Source organism: Pagrus major, chromosome 21, assembly GCF_040436345.1.
Source record: "Pagrus major chromosome 21, Pma_NU_1.0".
In the NCBI taxonomy this organism is placed as follows: Eukaryota; Metazoa; Chordata; class Actinopteri; order Spariformes; family Sparidae; genus Pagrus; species Pagrus major.
In genome coordinates this window covers 6,639,837-6,660,552 of record NC_133235.1, presented here as the reverse complement: position 1 = coordinate 6,660,552, position 20,716 = coordinate 6,639,837, and the positions used below count along the sequence as shown (strand labels likewise).

Sequence of the window (20,716 nt, the reverse complement as noted above, 5' to 3'; positions counted from 1 at the left end):
AAGAAAGATGCAAAGCAGAGGGAAGGAGTGTGTGTTGAGGTGAATGGAGCCATTGATCTCACTGGCTAATGGTCACAGTGAGACTCACTGCATGTGTCTGTGCTGAGGAAGAAAATACAAGTCACATGGGATATTCTAATGAGCTGACTGTTAATGAGAGGCTTTCAGATGAGGTAACAGGCTGTCTCGAGCCACACTGGAATCAGTCAGACAACAGTAGTTGTGCATAACAGGTTGTGTTTCAATATTTACAATCAACAATAACAGCTACTTTCTGTGTGGATTTTGACTGAGCTTGTTACCAATGGATTTAAAATGATGCCCAAGTCTGTCCTCATTAACCAAACTTGTGTTTTGCTACCAAGCAATGTTGAACTACACAAAGTAAGCTTATTTTAAATTGAAGTTTTCATTTTATGCAAGGCTTATTTTTGGAAAATCGCTCTAAACACAGGACACCTAGAAGTTTCTATTTGAGGAAATGGTGCTGCATTAGAACAAACAGATAAAAGATATTATACAACAAGCTAGAGACACACAAGGCATAACTCTGTCCTTATGATTTGTGGATTTTCAAAACATTTTAACAATAAAAACTAAAGATTAGGAGATTAGGGAGGATTCATTTGCTTACCATAAAGGTCCACTTTGTAAGAAAGTTGATTTTTGAGTCTCTTTCCCCACTTGTCAAATACTGATGTTTTGGGATGGCAGTCGACCTGATCCACAATCCCAAAGTGTCAGTATTTGACGAGTGGGGAATGAGGCTCAAAAATCAACTTTCTTACAAAGTGGACCTTTAATAAGGCTGCTTCTTCAACTGGAAATGGACAAGTTTTTGTTTTAATGTAACATAATGAGATAAATGTTGTTTACACAGTGTAATTGCTGTAGAATATTGACATCGCGTGAATTAAGGTTGGTTCCCTATAAACCCCGCTTTTAATTTTGTTTGCTGCTGGGCTCAAAATCTCCCAGGAAAATGAAGGTAGCCTGGCACCATTTCATTCTGCTTTTTATGTCTCCATTACAGACTAGTTGTCACTCTTACAAAACGGAAAGCGATCCAGTTGCCTTTGGGACAGCGGCACTTACAATAATCAGCCAAGTCACCAGGATATAATGTTCGCAGTTAATATTTCTGCAAACCACAGACATGTTCAAGGACAACATTTTTGCCAAATGTGGCATATCAAGTTCACATTATACGCTTTATCAGCCACCTGCCACATCAGGAGATGGAGGGGATGGTGGTGGTGTTATTACAAGCCAACAAGGCTGCCAAATGGCTGACCGCAGTTCAGGCTGACAAGGGACCGGTTAGATGGACTATAATATTTCTAAACACTGTAACATACAGCAGCTACAAATTATTCTACAAATAAGAAGTTTTTTAAAAAGTAAACAATGAAGGACATACAGGACATTCATCCTCTTCTGAAATATATTATGAATACCTATAATGGAAATCTTAAAGGTACGATGGGCAAAGTGTATAAAATCCTTCAAGGTAAACCAGAAACAACAGCTGACATAATGAAGAAAAAATGGGAAGAAGCGTTTGGAATACAAATAACAGATGAAGAATGGAAACAGATGTTTAATGAAATTCAGAAAACTACCCATTCCTTGTTATTCGCTTGAGAATTAGCTTGGAAAATAAATATGAGATACTTCTTAACCCCAGGAATTAATTGTGGTGAAAGTAATGCAAATTAGCAACATATCTTCTACTCATGCAAAGTATTAAATACATATTGGTTAGAAGTTTTAAGGTTGATAGAAGAGGTTTTTTAAAAAAACTCTTTCTTTAAAAGCAGAACATAACATGCTGGGAAAACCTCCAGCTGTTCTTAGTCAAGATGAAAAATACCAATTCAGAATCTTGAGAATCACAGCACTGAGGCTGATAACTTAAGAGTGGAAAAAATGTACCCCCCAGATATAATAAAATGGAAAAGTATGATTGAAGAACTAAAGTTTGTAGAGAAAGTGACTCACAAAATAAGGAATATGGAAGATGTGTTTGACAAAAGGTGGAGTATGGATGACTATATATACTTGACTAAATATACTTGTGTATCTTTAACTATAACTAATCACTCCTTGTAATTAGCATGTAAAATTATGTGTGCGTGTGTAGTGTATGTAGATGTGAATACTACATATGGGTGTACATGTACAGATGTGTGTATACTAGTTTGTTCATATGTGTCAGTATGTGTATTATGACAGTATATGCATATGTGTACAAGCGTGTATGTATGTGGGTATGTACATAGATACAGAGAGATAAGTGAATGTATTGAATATTTAAAAATACATATGAATGTTAGTATCCCCCTTTCTTTTTTTGTGGATTTATCCGTTATTTATTCATTTATTTATTGTTTTTTTCTCTTCATGTTTAGTTTAGAGTTCTGACTAAAAATCATCTTCGTTATTAATTGTAAACTAGAAAGCAGCTATGTTGTATATATGAAAACAGCACAAAAAAACTAACCAAGTAGTTTTGTGCTTAAACCTAACCAGACAATAAGCACTGCCTTGTGACAAAAGAGAAATAAAAAAAATAAACCCAAGCAACATAAAGTAATGCTCAGATTTAATCTGTGGGTTAGCAGAAACAGACTAAACAAACATTTATTCTGCCGAAAGGGTTGACAGTAATATCATACCAATACCAACACTGGGAGGGAAAGTTGTCTGTTTCCACTTTTGATAAAAGTTAGAGATTTGAATACTTTACTACTTTATTAGCAATGTATTGACTCGCTATATAGTACTTTTCCTCGTTTCTGGTGGAGTCCAGCCTCATGTTTTATTCAAACCCATGCAGAGTGGATACATGCATGTACTGCAGGACTGGTGTAGGACTAGGATTGAGCTCTGACTGCAGCCACTTGATGTGACCACACCATTTCCTATAGCTGGATGTGACTTTCCCATTGGCTGTAGCTTTTCATGTGGTTGTGGCTATGGCTAGTTTTATTACTGTAGCTATGGTTGCGATTGACTGACACACTTTTTTTGTTACCAGCACCTAACATAGTAACACTGGACTCAGAAGCATTATAAAGGCACTCCAGCCTGGAATTGAACCTGGTACTTTAAATCTGTTCCCCTGTCTGCCACTGTCAGCTGTCATTTCAGTGCAAAACCCATGCTACCCTCCTGCCCCCTGTTCACCTCCAGTTAATCACATAAATGGCCCGGGTTCAAGCTCATCAGAAGTCCACTCCTCATTACATCCAGCTCTTCAGCCCTTCTCTTCAGCTCTTTTCTTCATCCCTTCACCACCACTAGTGTCCAGACTCCATCAGATGGGCATCCTACACAACTCATGGCTTCGCTACTCCCTTGAAATATGACAATGTTAAAATAGAGTCCAATCACCAAAGACTTTCCACGTCTCTTCTTTATTGTGGACGTCAGTAAATTATTTGTTGACTCTTCATGGAGTCTCTCCTTATTGAAATGACAGGAGTTCAAGAATACCACCTCAACTCGCCTCAGCATCTTTAACAATGTCAGTTGACTGCAACTGCACAACCCTTGCAAGTACTCTGTCAAGGACACATATGTCACATGCTCTGTAATCATGTCGAAACCACAGCCACAGGCTCAACATCAGCTAAAGCGAGAACCATAATCACAGCAATCACAGCATGTCACCACTGTATTGCCACACTGATGCTAAACTGATTAGCCCTGCTCTGTCGCCTCCTTCAGTGAGCATATATTTGATGGGATGGCTTCTCAGTGCGTGTGTTCTGCCCTCAGTGATCGATGCACATATATTCATGCATTTTGATCTGCTACCTGTATTATAAACCTGCATTTTAGTTACCACTGGTAATCACAGGTGTCGCCAAATCAACCAGGATTGAATTCCTATTAACACCTTCTTCAAGTTATTTAAAAAAATCTATTCTAAAATCTAGGGCTAACTATGATTTGACATTAAACTGTATTTTGGTCTTCAGTAGCCTGCATTAACAACTGTTACTCCAAATGTTATTGACTTGATATTCTAAATTGTAATATGTCAGCAGTGAAGTGACTCTATCATCATCACTTAACTGCTGATGACTGCCTATGAACAGAATGTCTTACATGTTGAGTACAGCATATTTTGTCTGTAAGAACAGCTGAGGAGAGACAGATTTTTCCTTGGATCTTAATTGTATGTAGCAACTTTTCCATGGCATGCATTGGGGGGTCTGTCCTAAAAAATGGTGCCATTTGTATCCCCTATGTCCTTCAAAACAATGAACTCACACATTCAGCTCAATGTAGCTTTCAATTTTTCATAAAGATCACTAGAGGTTACATGAAATGAGCACTAAAAACAGACCAACTGAGGAATGTACCCAGCATTAACAAAGTTAATGTTGCACTTCTAATTTTGCCTCAGGTCAGCACAGAGAGGAAGCAAAGGGGAGGCTACAGGAAGAGGAGAGGGAGCTGAGAGTAACAAGAGATGCAGAAACAGACAGGAAGACACAAAGACAGAAATCTCAAGGGAGGGAATGAAACAACCCTGAGTCGCTAGTCCAGAGGAGAAAGATCACACCGAGGCAAGGAGGCAGACATACGCAAAGAGAAGGATGGAGAGAGACAGACCGTTGTGTCATTTGGGATCACTGAGCACTGTAATAGGCTTGAGTCTCATCAGTTGGGCTCAGCTCAGGTCGGCTTGGCTGCTGATTTGCTGGCTGTCTCCCTGCCAACAACCAGCACATGGGAATATGATTCTCCAGCAGACCCAGAACAATCCTAGAAGGTCTCACTTAGCTGGCTTTGGGAGAAAAAAAAATAATAGGTTCAAGTTTCCCAGAGGCTTCATACTGGCATAACATTTGCCCACTGGTTTGTAATGGAAGTACAATGACCCCAGCGCCGGAATGCTCTTGGCAAAGCCAACACAGAGTACAAGCTGTATCTTCTGTGCCGATATCACTCTCAGTGTAATCCACTCCAACAAGGCCAGGTCTTGTCTTGTTGGAAATTCTACACACACACATACACACACTTGTGAAATAATAACCATTTGATGTAATAGCACCATTTAATTTTCTCTCTTTATTTTGGCTGGGGCTGTAGATATCTGTGTGTGTACTACAACAAAGTAGGTGCTGTACTGAAGGTACCTATCAGAGAAAGCTGTTTCTGAAGTTTTGTTCAGAGCAGCATGAGGCCAGTATAAACCAGGCACAGTTTGTTCAGATTGTTGCTCAGGACCACAAACTTGTTCTACAAGCTTAAGTTTACATAATGCATGATATTCAAATGAAAGCATCATATAGAGACATATTTAGTATTAAGTCACAAATGTATTACCATCATTACCCATCAACAAGTACAGCACAGCAAACTACATGATGCTCTCAGAAAGCTACACTATGTCGTTTTACACAGTCTTCCTCCAAACGTTCTCACTCCAAACTCATCAAATTCAGCAGCTTAGTCAGCGGCCTGAATCTTCAAACCATGACACTCTACTTTCCTACTCTAGCTTCAGTTTTGGTCGGCTAAGTGCTCTGAAGTCAAGTTAGCAATAATATGTATTATGCAACATCAGGTAAGACTTTCAAAATAAAGGCTCCAAGGCCAACTTTGCAATAATACGTTAAATACCACGTCCAGTAAGACTTTCAAAATAAAGCTGCAGACAAACACATATTAGGACACATTATGACTTTTCATGATTTGGTTAGGTTTAAGCACAAAAACTACTACTAAATTAAGGGAAAATCAGAATGCCATCATCCTGTAAGTATGGCTTGTTGCCACAGTGGATGCTGTTCAAGAGGCTACATAGTCCATAATAGTCCACATAGATGATAATGTTGAGATCCTAGCAAGACACATAGGGAGAAACACAAGTGTGTGCCCCTTTAACACATTATTTTACATAAACTGTTCAATAATTGGGGACTTTTCTGGCTCTGACCTATGGAGACTGTTTTAACAGCAGTTTGACTTCAGCATGATATTAAATTTACTACATGTTATGTCCATGCTCTCAGAGCAAAACTTTTGCACACCTGTTGATTGACAGGTGCATAGGAGAAGACAAAGGGTGGACAAAAAACAAAAAGCTCATGCACACTGTCCTCTCCACTTGCAATCAGGAAAAACTGAATGTTATGTCTATGCTTTCTGCCATTGCAAATAAAACCAATTCAGATGCTTCATGGTTTTGACTGACATATTGTTGGAGGTGGCAGAGGTTATGTAAGGTTTGTTTGAAATGATCCTTTAACAGCTGAAACCAAAGATTTACTGACATTAGACCTAGCTTTTTTTGTTGTTTGGTTTTGACACAAACCTGCTGTGACAGCTGCAGAATTTGCTGTGAATGACATTCCTAACAGTTTTTTAGCCATTTACATTTTAGAGGGGAGCACCACAGAGTGAGAGGGGAGGCTCTCACCATTTTACTACATGCTTTTATTGGTCCATTCAGCTTGTGATTATGGATTTTCTCTCAACTTGTTTTGGCTTTAACAGAAAGGATTACAACATAACTGAAAATGCCCATCTGTGCGTGGCACCATGCTGTCAATCATCAGATAACTAGTGTTTCTAAATGACAATGTTGCAAATGGTGCTGCTATGAAAACGATGAGCTTCTAATGGTGAGGTGAATGAGTATAACTGCGGATTGTAGCACAGGTGTTTACTCTGTAATGGCAATTCATTAAAAGTTAACAGCTTTTTTGTGTTCTAATGACACATGCAACTCCCCCAGCTCCTCAATCATTATCTATGCATGCCACTAGGGATATAATGGTGTTGTTAACAAATAAAGTACTCAGGGGTGTGTCTAATTTTGTTCTGTTTTCTCTTTCCCCACCTTCGTGTTCTCCTCCTTTTCTCCTCTTCCTGTCTCTGTTGAACTCCTTGCAGATGAATTCAAAGCCTTCCTGAAGCGCTTGCCCACTGACCGGTTCTTGAATGTGTCCGTTATCGGCAAGTTGTGGTCAGCTGACTTGTCCCTCCTGAAGCGCTACGCCCAGCTGGAGTCCAGCACTGCCCTGGTCCTGGGCAAGGCCCAGAAGATTGTCAGGAAACTGTTCACCCTGAGCAAACGCTGCCCGAAACAACCTCGCATCAGTCTGCCCCGAGAGAGGTAGCCCACTAGGATACACTCACAGAAAAACAACTAAAGGGAGAAAGCATAATTTGTCATTACTGGGCTATGGGCTCTCTAACAGCCCCTCAACAGGAGGAAAACCCAGAGCTGGAAAGAGTCCAGCTTTTAAAAAGTCCAAAAGTTATACACACAGGAAGGTGGGAATCATGCCAGTCAGGTACACAGTTAGTCCCTTTAAGCTGATCTCTCTCCAAAACATGTATTTGTAGATTGATGGCATTACGTTGTCAGCTTTTTCATTATTGGGCTGCCTCTGCTGACAATAGATTGTACATAGGTAAATATTTATTACTGTGTAAAGCTGTTGGGCATTATGAGTGTACCACTATGTAGATAGATGTACCTGGCGCTTAACTGAATGGATCATATTTATCTTTATATAGTGTTAATAATGTGACCTTGCAACAACTGTGCAAAAGTTAGAATCATTAGCATTTTATATAAGCAAAATCTGTTTAGATTTTTAGACACTATAAAATGTCTCCTAGAAGAGACTGATGCACAAAGTCTGAAAATGGTCACCGTTATCCCTACATTTAAACAACATCACATCCCTCCTCTCTCTATGACGACCAGCTTTTCACCTTGCCTTCCAGTGTGGCCTTTCAGAACAACTGTTATCATTTGGTCCCCCAACATGGTTAGATGACACTTCATATAGACAATTTCTTTTCCAGCACAATGCAGCTCTTATTTTTGGCCTTTCTATATAACATTTGTGTGGCTGTGGCTCAGGAGGTAGAGTGGTTCATTCACTGATCAGAAGGTTGCAGTAGCATGTCCTGGTGTCCCTGGGAAAGATACTGAACCCCAAATTGCTCCTGATGGCTGTTCCATTTGTGTGAGTGTGCGAATGGCTCAGCATAGAAATATTGTGAGGTGCTTTGGATAGAAAGCAGGTCGGCACCTTGCGTGGTAGTCTCAGCCATCACTGTACGAGTGTGCGTTTGAATGGGTGAATGTAACATGTGCTGTAAAGTGCTTTGAGTGGTCAGTAGACCAGAAACAAAACATCTGACTATCAAATGAGACTGCTGTTCATTTCCTGTTTCCAACCAACAGTCAGTGTTGTTCTTTTGTCTGCAATCATCCTTGAACCTTATGTGTTTATTATTTTGACATTGACACACACATGTATATATATATGTATATACATACATATATTATAAATAGAGTAATGATTTTAATCCAAATCATGATCTTTCCCTAAACTTAACCATGTTGTTATTGTGCCTAAACCTTAACAAACCCTAACCATAGCAACACGTTCTCACTCCTAACTCGTCAAATACTGCAGCTTGGTCGGTGGCCTTAAGCTTCAAACTCTGACTCAGTTTTGCAATACAATGGCTCTGCAGTCAAGTCAGCAACAATACGTACACTTAGGCTTTCAAAATATAGCTTTCTGAAAAACATTTCTCATAATATGACATATTATAACTTGTGGATTGTCATCAACATTATGAAATAGTTGCAGTTTGGTTAGGTTAAGGCACCAAAACTACTTAGTCATCCATCCATCCATTATCTTCGGCTTATCCAGGGTCGGGTCGTGGAGGCAGCAGGATTAGAAGGGTATTCCAGACCTCCTTTTCCCCAGCAACGCTTTCCAGCTCCTCCTGGGGGTATCCAGAGGTGTTCCCAGGCCAGATGGCATATTTCCTCTATAATTCCACTGGAGGCATGTCCGTTGCGGAATAGCTCCGGTTTTGCTCTGTTGTCCGGCACCCCCCACCGGCTGCGTTTTGAGTCCGGCACGGCGCAGCACTGCCAGCACAGCCTTGCATATCTGCTCCGGAAGAGTCCGGACTGCCGGAGCTCCAACGGAGCTGATACGCAACGCAGCGGAGCCAGAGCCAGTGGAAGTGTTGTGAGGGACCCAGTCCAGACCCTTCCCGCCGGATATGCAAGGCTTCTATTTTTGCCGGATAGTGGAGCACGGCACATCAATCGAGCCGAATTCAGCACAGAGCAGACACCGAAACGACATCAAAACATCCGGTTAATTTTCAGAATAAAACACTCTTGACGCCAGCACAAAAATCTCAAAAAAGAGACAAATCTAAATCCACCCTTCTTCTAATCCGCCAGTTCGGAACACTAACCTTTTGTCTGTTTGTTGTCGTTTTTATAACACATACATGTATAATTGCCAGTGGAACTCTGGAGCAAGTTTCAGGGCCATGCAGAACCCTTCAGAGGGGCAGGTGATCAAAGTTAAAAGGGGCGCATGGACCTGCAGATGACACAATGAATTGATCAGTCGCTCAAAAGAAAATTAATTGACACCTAGTCTGATAACAGATTCATTCATTCAAGTCATTTTTCAAACAAAAATCTAAAACATTTGCTGGCTCCAGCTTAATTTCTTTTAATCCCCTCTCTTTACGAGGCATCTCTGCACCGCTGAATGAGATCTCATGATAAATACAAGAACTTATGATAAACATAAAAACAATAAAAGATACACACAGTTACAACTGTGTAAGTTGCTGTTTGATAATGCATGCTTTTAGATTCTTGAACATTTATGGCCTACTTTTTTCAAAACTAATGCTTTCTGCTATTAAAAGACAAATTGAAAGGAAATTAAAATTAAAAACTTTATGAAACACATTTGGTTGCAAAGAGTTTTATTCTGTTCTCCAAACTAGCAAAACAAACATAGAACTATTTCCTACAAATTAGACAAATTATTTAACAGAACTACTGCTACTACTACTACAAAACAAAACAAAACAAGCACTTTGGACATCAGGGGCAAAGGGGCAGGTACCCAAGCACCCTTAGCTGCCCCCTCTGCACGTGCCTGCTAAGTTCAGTCATGTCACATACGTAACTTGTGTTATGTAATTTACGTACATTAACTTACTCATGTAAGATAACCCAAAAACAAATCAGACTTGCCTGTGGTCATACGCGGCATGTGAACCCCGGTCTCTGGGGGAAATCCTGTTGTTCCACCCATCTGACCCCCCAACCTCCCCCTGACTTGGACTTTTCTTACTTTTTATGCTACTGCACTACAGGGGCTCTTCACCAAGTGATGCGAGAGGGGTACCTACAGTGTCAAATAAGCATAGGGCCACTGACCAGGCTGCTGTCTTGTGATGTGTTGGGAGTGAGAATGGACAGAACATAGCATTGTCACACCATAAAACTGATTCTTTTACTTTATTTTTACTTTATGAGGATTAATATATGTCATCCTGCTGACAAGGGCGTAAGAACAGAGCACACTTTATGTGTCATTTTACAGGCCATGGAAAAACAGATTAATTTGTTGTTTAACTTGGAGGACAGCACTGGCACAGAATGTTGGCATTGGATGCAAATCATGATGTGCAGAATTGTCCAATATAAATGTAATTCCCACGGATATAGGGCTAGGTTTTTTTTAATGCACACATGTACAGGTGTTTGGAAACACAAGTACTGATGAGCCCCGCTCAGTAGCACACACAGCTGAACAGACGAAGAAACGAGCAACACTGCTGTTGCAAACCAACATCTACTGATAATTTGGCAGGCTAACCGACTCCCTTTGCCTGAGTGAATTCTACACCTGTGGTTGACTTCTGAGCCAAATACCCTCTCGAGCTTCACTCAGCTGTCATTACATGGCAGTTCCGTTGCCGTGCCGAAGGAAAAAATGAAGACAGGCTTGTGAAAAGCAGGTGTTAAGAGAGGGAGGGGGCCTGAGTAAGAGATGTGGACAGCCAGAGAGAGAAAACACAGGAGAAATAAAGATGACGGGAGGAGTTCAAGAGGGAAAGAAGGGGAGAGTGTGATAGAGATGAAGGGTCTAGTTACAGGTGGTGGAGGCCTTTGTTGGGTAAAGTACGTTGTATGGTGGCATGCTGTAATCAAGTCATCTCCTGGCCTGACAGCTCGGCACTTGTTTACAGAGGACTTTAATTTCCCTGACAGTTCTTTCCCTCCACCCATCACTCCATCGCCCCCCTCCTGCACGTTGCCTCGCTTTCTGTCTTTATTTCTCTCCCTCAGTCACCTTCGTGTCGCCTCACTCTCTCTCTCCGTCTCGCCCCTGTCACTCAGAGTCTTAACCTAGTTCGTACCAGCAACAACAAGTTATCAGGGGCTGCTCAGCTGCAAAAGCGCTCTATTTCCTTCTGCACAAATCCATTTGTTTTATCATCATTCATTTTTGTCTATTTACACAGGCCTGGGGGGAAGGAATTGCTGGAGCATTTGGGCAATGTTGTGTGTGATTTCCTGAACTTAGCCTGGGGATAGAATCTCTGCAGAGCCAATTTTCAGTCTGAACTTGTTGCTACTGTTACCGCTCCAAAGTGGATGGTAATTTATGTATGTCTGCCTTTTTCATCTCCATGACTGTCATACCAAACACCCATCTTCTACAGGAAAAAGGTGTCAAATTGCCATGGATAAATAATCCCATTTGTAAAAAAAAATATAGAGTATACCGTGAATTAGATGTTCAACAATGAAAAATGGGATGTATGCGGTTTAAACTTCAGTGTAATCTAGGGATATCGTTATTTAAGGCTCTTATCCAAACTTTTGAATAAAAAAGGTCTTTTACCACCCACTTTGAACTTTACTTTTTAAATCAGTTCAGTTTATTCTTCTGAGAATATTTAAAAAGAAGATATTTTCTTGAAGTACAGTTAAAATATTGAGAGATGAGCGACAAAAAAGCAAATCAAACAAAGAAATGAAATGAAATAAAATAAAATACAATGCACATTGAAAAAGTCATGGGGACAATTAATTGTATTTTTTTTTCTTTTTTGGTTGCTGTTGTAGCACTTTGAGATTTTTTGTTAAATATAAAGTGCATTACAAATAAAATGTATTATTATTATTATTATTATTAATAATAATTGTCATTGTGACATGAATATTGAAGTGTACTGCATTTCATTGTTTGCCAGCAGAGGGGCGGTATAAAACTGCCACAATTAAATGCAATGTACTGTCATTAGTTTTCATGAGGAGGTTCAGATGAACCTTTTTATTTACATAGGTATTGTAAATCTTCCATATAAATGGGAATTTACAGTATAGCCAATAATGATAAGTTAGTAGATACTATTTTAATGAAGCATTACATATGATAACTTCATAGATACCTGTGAATTGACACACTGACCTCTTTTATCAAGAGTCCAACCTGATAAACAACTAAGAAGCTACTGAATGGCACACAAAATTATTCATTTATTTCCAATTACTGAAATGTTATTTGAAATATTATTTTGTTCCCTGTCAAGTAAAGTGGTGCAGAACTGACGAGCAATTATTCATTACGTTCTGATCCACTTTAGAATGCTATCTTTATTGTGTCCCTTATACCATAAAATAAGTAGCTACTATTTTCTCTAATGTGCATGTATACTCAGTATCTAAATTGATATGAGGAAAAATATCCACACCTCATATATGAATAATCATTCATCTGTGAACATGTACAGGTCATTTGCATAAGTTGATATTTTTGCTATAGGTGACAACACTGATGTCCTCCACTCCCCACATACAGAACTTGGTTGATAGTGAATACATTAAGTGTGACCAAACTGTTGCTTGGAAGGAATGAGAAGGAGATGGAAGATGATGCTTTTCATTATTATTAAACCTTAATTTAGAGGCATACTGTGCAGGATTTGTCACCGTTTATTAAAAAAACACTATTAGAAGTTGGCACCACCTCAGCGAGGGAGACAGAGAGAGACAGAGCAGCAGTGGTCGAGCAAGCTGCAGAGTGACTGAAGAGAGCAAGCAGCAGTATCATGAAAAAGGAGTTAATTAGAGAAATAAAAGCTTATTTTCTGATTGTGTCACAGCGGTTACATTCTAAAGCAAAAAAAGCAAAAAATAAATAAATCGAAATTTCAGTTCAAAAAGAAATTAAAGGTAAAATAAATGCAATTAAAAAAGATTATTTTACTACACAACTAGGAATAATCAGGTCATAAATAAACTTAAAATGTAAAATATATAAATATATATAAATGCAGTAAAATTTTAAATGCAAAATCTGAAATGAAAATGCTCAAACTGAAAGCATTTGTAAAGATGAAATTATGAATACTACTGAAATAAGATCAGGGAAACATGAGATGTGTAATGGGGAATGGTTTAGCTTAAATGGAAATTTGGTAATCAAATCAAGGGGAAATAATCAGTAGACCTCAGCAATACATATTTTTTAGGCGACACGTCTTAACAATGAGTTCATTATACAAACAAAGAAATCTATGATTGTAACTCGTGAATGTAATGACTCCTCATTCCTAAGTTAAAGCATGCTGACAAAGGAATATTCTGCCATTTTTTTGCACATGAGCATATCCAGAAATTCATATCGTAAACTCTACCACTGACTACCCCAGTAACTGATTCAGCACAGACCAGACACGGTCCAGCCATATTCTAGGTTTTGACCTTGACTTGTTATTTATTGCTTGGCAACTACTCAAGATGTTGTGTATCTTATGTAAAGCATTACCAAAATAACAGCAGCTGATTATTAAATTGGATTAATGTTGTGTCCTATATGCTTGAATGACCAGATTGTAAATGAGATTTTTAAATGAATTGCTAAAATCACATTCCAAGTCCCGTAACCTGCTTCATTAACCCTCCTCCCCCTTGTTATACTGTTCTTCTGTTGACACAATTGCTGTAAAGTCAAGCAGTTGATTCCTCAATAAAAAAACATTACACAATGGTTGATATCCTAAGATATGGAAATTTCCGGGATCATTTTTAAGCTTTGAGTAGGCCTGCTGGTTTATGAAGGCTGTGCTTGTCTAAACTACACAACTACCTCTTGAATATGATCATTTATACCTGTAAGGTGCAAAGGTTAATTCAAATCCAAATACTAAACACAAAATACACTTCAAAACCCATAAAAAAACAGCACAGAATACTAAGCTTCTGTATAATAAAACATAACAGCATCTCTTTTATTCCCTGAAATTAAGAGACATCAAAATATGAAGTGAACAGAAAGCGTTCCTCACCTGTGTTTATGTGAAGGATGATAAGAGCATAAAGACAACAGTGTACAGGAAGCACACTCAAACAGACCAGTGTCACAATATTAACTCTAACCACTACTTACAACATAAAGAATTGGTGTTGAGGACCCTCCTACACAGAGGAGCACATCTTTTATCAGTGAGAGGCATGGAAAGAGAGGGGGGTGCAGCATGCATAAGGAGCACTCTGGAGAGATTTATGCTTCATAACTTTCTCCAAAATGGAGTGCTACATCTTCACCTCATTCTGTTTCGCCAAGTGGCAATGGGCTCCCTGAGGCAGGAGGATGGAAAATATCCTCACTGTTTGTGAGAACCACAGTTGTAGTGGGTGCTGTTACCCACCAACCACGAGAGGCAACAATGAGCATGTTCAAAAATTGAAAACAACCATGGACAAATGGCAAAGAGCTGAGATGTATGTTTTACCAGTGGTGTTTTCAAACAGAATGTTTCACACATGTGGATAACGTCCCCAACTCTTACAAAGAGCATGCATAGCCGCTTCTCTAAGCTTTTCTATTCTTCTAAGAAGTTTGGGGCTAGGTAAGTACTCCTAGGCTGATCTCCTTCAGTCAGCATCCTTCAGCATTTTGTTCTCAGTTTCATTTCACTCATTAAGAGCTCTTGAAGAAGGAAAAAAAAATCACTTTGAGCTAACAAGCTTGCTAATTGTCAGTTCTAAGATGAGGTGGCCTGACTGTATTGATTTTCAAGGCTGCTGATAGGTTGCTGTTTTTGCAGTTTCTCATTGACATCAGAGAAAGGATTTATCTCCCCCCTTTAAATTAGTCTTGGTTGTGATCTGTTTCAGTCATGAAGATGTTTGGCTGTGGACTGCATCTGGAGTGACTTGCTGGAGATAGGTGGGAGAAAAGACCATATTCCCATGGTAGCCATTTTCCTCTGACATCACGCTCAGGGTCGGACGCTCAGCTGTTGTTTTGCTGTGTTCCAGGGTGCAAGTCATATAAAAACAGGAAACCCCAATGATTGCCATCATTTCACTGTATTCTGATTGATCAACAACTGAAAAAACTGTAATCTGAAATCTGGAGAGATTAAAAAAAAAAATTGCCAAATGTCATTAGCCTCTGTTAGACAACAGCTTTCGTTAATATTTAACCACTTCCTAGATAACATTACTTGGACAAATGTTTTTAAACCTGGATATCAAATGGAAATATTAACTAGCAAATGTTTGAATGCTAACGTTAGCTAATGTGTTATCGAATATTTTGTTTCAAATATGGCTCGACGTCCCTCCAGATTTTCACTTTCCATCATCTTTTCAGTTGCGGATCAATCGAGAAGTGGTGAACTGATATCAATGTCATGTTCCTTATGATTATTCGACCTGCAACCTGGAACACAGCCACATGACATTATCCCAGCACTTGAGCTCCACACCCCAAGCATGAAAATGGCTGCCCTGTGAATATGGTCTATAGTATGATTTTCCATTACACTTATGATGCAACTATCTGGTTATGGGGGTAAGTCTGATTTATCTTCAGACTCAAACATCACCTGTTGGGTGATGGTGAGTGCTTGAGTGTGAATTGATTTAATTTCAGCCTCCAGCTGGAACTTACTGGAGATGGGTAAGAGTTGGACAAGATTTGATTTGAGGGTTTGCATCCTGGTGCGGCCCTGCTTGTGCAACTTAATGGAGCTGTGTAGAACTTGATTTTTGTCTTCAGGCAACTGCTTGACTCCGCTCTATTATTAAATACATTTAGTGGAAAGCAGGTGCTTAGCCCTTTGAATGCCCTTGCCAGTGAAGGTCATAACATCTTTTCTTCTCTGAGAACAGCATTTTATCTTTTAAGGGCAGGTTTCTCCCTATCATGTTTTGCAATGAATACATTTCTTCCCATTGCTTTTGTGCTCACCCGTGAGCTGGAGCGTTTCTCCACCTCCAGCTCACAGACATGAGCGTTATCCATTAGATCTTTCTCCCTTCTGCTCATGGCCACTTCCACGTCCCTGTTCTTCTACGTCAGCACAAAGCATCCCTGTTTGTAGTCACCTGACCACCTTCTGTTTGGTCACCTGGTGCAGTTGCTCCAAGATTCATCTTCTACACTTCTGCTATTTGATGTTTCAGTCAGTTTTCATCTTCGCAAAGAGCCAAAAGTATAACTTCAGTGAAATTATTTAGTACCATATGATTTGCCTCAATAATTTGGTCTGATCCGTGTGCCATAACAAAATTTGAAAAAAAGTGCAGGGAAACATACTATGAAGATAAGCAAATCGTAAGCAAGATTTTAGCTTTGTTTGGCCTTTAGCAATCAATGGCATGTTTTATGTTCATTATTTACCAAGTCTGCTCTGGTGCCTTCTCTTTCCAGGATACAGCCACAGCCTCATACTCTCAGTTTGACATTTACCAAAGCCCTCCTATTTTCTCCTGCCTACTGGGCTTTTATTCCCAATACCCACACTGTATAACAACTGCCAGTCAACCAAATGGAAGAATTATACCCTTGAACAGTATTACAAACTCAATTAAGTGTTGTGTGACAGGGTTCTTATGAGAACTGCAGGTAGTGACTGACTTAATGTTTTTGAAGGATAATTAATGAAGATTTAATTTAATTACTTCCACTCTATACCAATACATCCTGTTGGCTTAAACAGAAGATGCCTATCATGCAAAAACTCAAATATTGAATATATTTATGAAATCTGCATTATTTCTTATGTATCTTATATTGAAGCCACTTTCATGTCTGTGCATAAAGAGCCAGGTGGAGGTAAGTCTAGCTTAGCATAAAGACTGGACACAGCGGAAACAAAGTTTCAAAAATGTGTCTATTAATCCGTTAAAAGCTCTTTTGTTAAATGTGTACACAAATACAAATGTTAATACAACAATCTTGGTCTGAAGGGAGTTGCGTGATGTCACTATTTCTTAACAAAGATTCAAACTACATCCTCTGTGAAATTTTGGGGGTTTCTAACACCAACAGAACAATCAACTGAAACCAATTGCTGGCAGCAGAGTAGAAAGCTAAAGCCTCTGTTCCCATAACAGAGCTACAGCCTCTAATGAGTGTACTGTGCCGGGCAACTGTGGAAGAGCCAAGTAAAGGGGAGACACAGATGAGTTATTTTCTGATCATAAGAAAGGAAACTTTATGGGCTGTCAAGAAATGCTAAAACATTCAGATGTAATCTAACCAGCAGGCAATTTGTTCACGGGTCGAGGGAGGAACCTGCATCTATAAAGGCAAAATCTGGGTACAGCGTCAGAGGCGGAGCCCCACTTGTTTTCCTGCCATCCCTCTTCATACACACCAATCACTGATAGGTGTCGGAGTCGGAATAGGACAGTATCTGGGTCTGGACTTGGATACAGTCCACTCATCAGTGATCTCAGGAGGGATGGAGAGGGACCTCTAAGCAATGAACTGAGTTTAACAGTTAACGGTGCAGCATTTCTAACTGATCGTCTTTAATTCATCTCATGTGATATTACTCAGCCAGTCATATCTGTGCATACCTTCAGTGAGTGAGGTTTGATAAGAGACAAGAGACAACAGTGAGAGAAAAGTCATTTCACATGAAGGAGAAACGTAGACAGTAAAACAGCTTTTAATCAAGAGAGGTCAGACTCTTACATGTTCTTTCTTCCCACGGAAAATTAAAGGTGCACTGTAGTTTGGGGGAAGAATTTTTAATCAGAAGAGAAAGATCTCCATTGACTGATTCTGTATGCATAGACAGACTAAATAAAAAAACTCTTCATTTTGTGCACAACACAATTTCATACTTTTTTACCTTGTTTATATTTGGCAGACCCTGCCACCTTTCTAGCTTCAAACAGTGTTCTGGGACCTTATTTTCCCCTGAGAACAGCTTGCTTATTCGGTTATTTAAAAAAAATAGTTTGAGTTTGTATTATATACTATATACTACTACTATATTATAACTACATAGTGCCCCTTCAACAAATCTCCTACTAAATCTAATCAACCTAATCAAAGGATACTGAGTTGTTTTCTAAAAGCAACCATTTTCTTGTGTGATTTTATGACATTTACAGACAAATTCATTTTTTTACCCAATAAATATGACAATTTTTCCTCATTTTGCTACAAGGAATATGTGGTACTCATATCCCATTGTAGTTATGAGATCAGTCTATTTTTTTAGTTTTGATGACAATTAAAGTGATAATGGCAATTGGTGAAAATAGCTGTGAGTGTAACAGTGAAAGTACAACTCAACACACCATGAAAATCTCTCTTTGCTGACCCCTAGGAGTTTAACTCCTCACCATTTTAAAGTCATGCACAGATGTAGTCCAGGACCCAGTCACATTACTGTTTGGTGTAGTTACTGATGAAACAGGGCACACTTGTCAGAGGTACACACTGCTTTTCAGTTTACTGGAATTACTCAATAATCAGTTACCTACTCTGTCTCTCCCCTCTGCAGGCCTGTTGGTTTCTGGTTAAGTAGGGCTCAGTCTCTGCTCTACTGTAATGACCACGGAGTACTGGGCTCCTTCTCTGAGGAGGTACGGAGCTGTATATGCCCTGTGGAGCAGCCCACCTGCCAGGGAGTCATTCCCTGCATTGTGGGCACCTCATCCACCTCCTGCTCCTCCTGTGCCACTGACAACGCTACCCGCTGCGGGGCCTGTCACCACGGCAACCTCCTCCATCTTGGTTCCTGCCGGCCGAGCATCGCAGCATCCTTGGACCACTATCTCAACTTGGACTTGGACATGCCTGATGCTGAGGTTCTCAGAGATTCTTGTACATGCATTGCATTAGTTCTCAAACCTCTGTTGAGCAAATAATACAGTAACACTGATTACACTAAAGGTCATGACACAAATAAAAAGACACATTCATACAGGTTTCTTTATGCATAGACAGAAACTTACCTCCATAACAATAATAACAGCACATTAAATACATTATATGTATGAATTCTGCATTAAAATGACAAAAAAAAACAAAACTAGAACATTGTTATATATTACCTGACTCTCTCAGCAGAAGCAGCAGAAAAGCAGCTTTGCCGCCCTGTTCCAGCCGGCCCTGCAAAAAAATCTACAATTGCTGATATAAAGGAAAATAAAATATGGCCTTGAAAAGAAACAAATTAATATGAAAATTTAAAGTACTACATTTTAGATGTTCTTCTTCTGACTGACATTTTTGTAATTAATTCCCTTTTGATAATGTTACAATTTTGTTTTAAATATGTCATATTTTAAGTATTTTTCTATAACATCTATGAGGCAATCCACCATATTTACACATAAACTTCAGTAAAGTCTTCATAATAAGTAATGAGCCTATAAAGAATGTTGTAAAACTAATGATATTATCATCTGATAAGTTTACTTAGTATGGGTTTGGAGAAAAAAAACCTACAACAGAGAGCCAAATTGGAGGCCATACATGTGTATAGAGTACTGTATTGTTTGAAGACCAGTGTGGAAGTGATATGTCTATTATTACTTGCCTACCTGTAAGAGTGAATGTGATCTCACAGTTTATTTATTCCTCTTTAGGTGAAGTACCTGCTTCAACGACTGGACAGCAGAATAGAGGTTCACGCCATCTACATCAGCAACGACGTCCGTCTGGGAAGCTGGTTCAATCCTGCCTGGAGGAAGAGGATGTTGCTAACACTCAAGAGTAACAAAAACAAGTCCAATCTCATCCACATGCTGATGGGCATTTCTTTCCAGATATGCTCAACTAAGAATTCAACACTGGAGCCTGTGCCTGCCATTTACGTGAATCCTTTTGGAGGGAGTCACTCGGAGAGTTGGTTCATGCCTGTGAACCAGCCTGACTTCCCTGACTGGGAGAGAACTCGACTGGACGCTGTCGTCACGGCACAATGTTACAACTGGACACTGCATCTGGGCAACAAGTGGAAGTCTTTCTTTGAAACAGTGCACATCTATCTGCGAAGTCGCATAGTCACAGATGATCCAACAGTGAATGAAACGCTCTTCTATGAACCGTTAGACTTGGATGACCAGACATCCAACCTGGGGTACATGAAGATCAACACACTGAAGGTGTTTGGATACAGCATGCACTTTGACCCTGAGGGCATCAAGGATCTGATTCTCCAGCTGGACTACCCCTACACGCAGGGTACGCAGGACGCTGCCTTTCTCATGTTGTTGGAGATGAGAGACCGGATTAACCGGCTGTCTCCACCGGCACCACAGCCGCTCGACCTGTTTTCTTGTCTGTTGCGTCATCGGCTCAAGCTGTCGGCTGGAGAGGCGGCACGCATCAAGGACTCTCTGCAGATCTTCAACTCCAAGCTCCCCAATGCTACTCCTGAACCTGAGCTTGCCCAGCTGTGCAGCTAGCTCACAAGTCAGGAGTGATTCTACACACAGAAGGTGGAGTTGCTGCTTCAGGGACAACCAGAGACAGAGCGGGGGTGGGGGGTGGGGTGGGGGGGACATCTTGGACCCAAATGAATAAATAGAACACCCAACTCTAAAGGCTGACTGCTGGGCTTTTCT

At 39.8% G+C, this 20,716-nt stretch overlaps 1 protein-coding gene across 1 annotated transcript in view; it reads left to right on the top strand.

Annotated features, from left to right (window-relative positions):
- The window catches only part of brinp2 (bone morphogenetic protein/retinoic acid inducible neural-specific 2), a 257,324-nt gene extending 236,699 nt beyond the window's left edge, over positions 1–20,625 (top strand). Inside the window, exons 7-9 of the mRNA XM_073490443.1 lie at positions 6,916–7,138; positions 18,646–18,952; positions 19,736–20,625. Of these exons, the coding sequence (XP_073346544.1) occupies positions 6,916–7,138; positions 18,646–18,952; positions 19,736–20,557 (1,352 nt within the window). The 3' untranslated portion in view covers positions 20,558–20,625. The remainder of the gene's footprint in view (positions 1–6,915; positions 7,139–18,645; positions 18,953–19,735) is intronic.
- Positions 20,626–20,716: the final 91 nt, after the last annotated feature.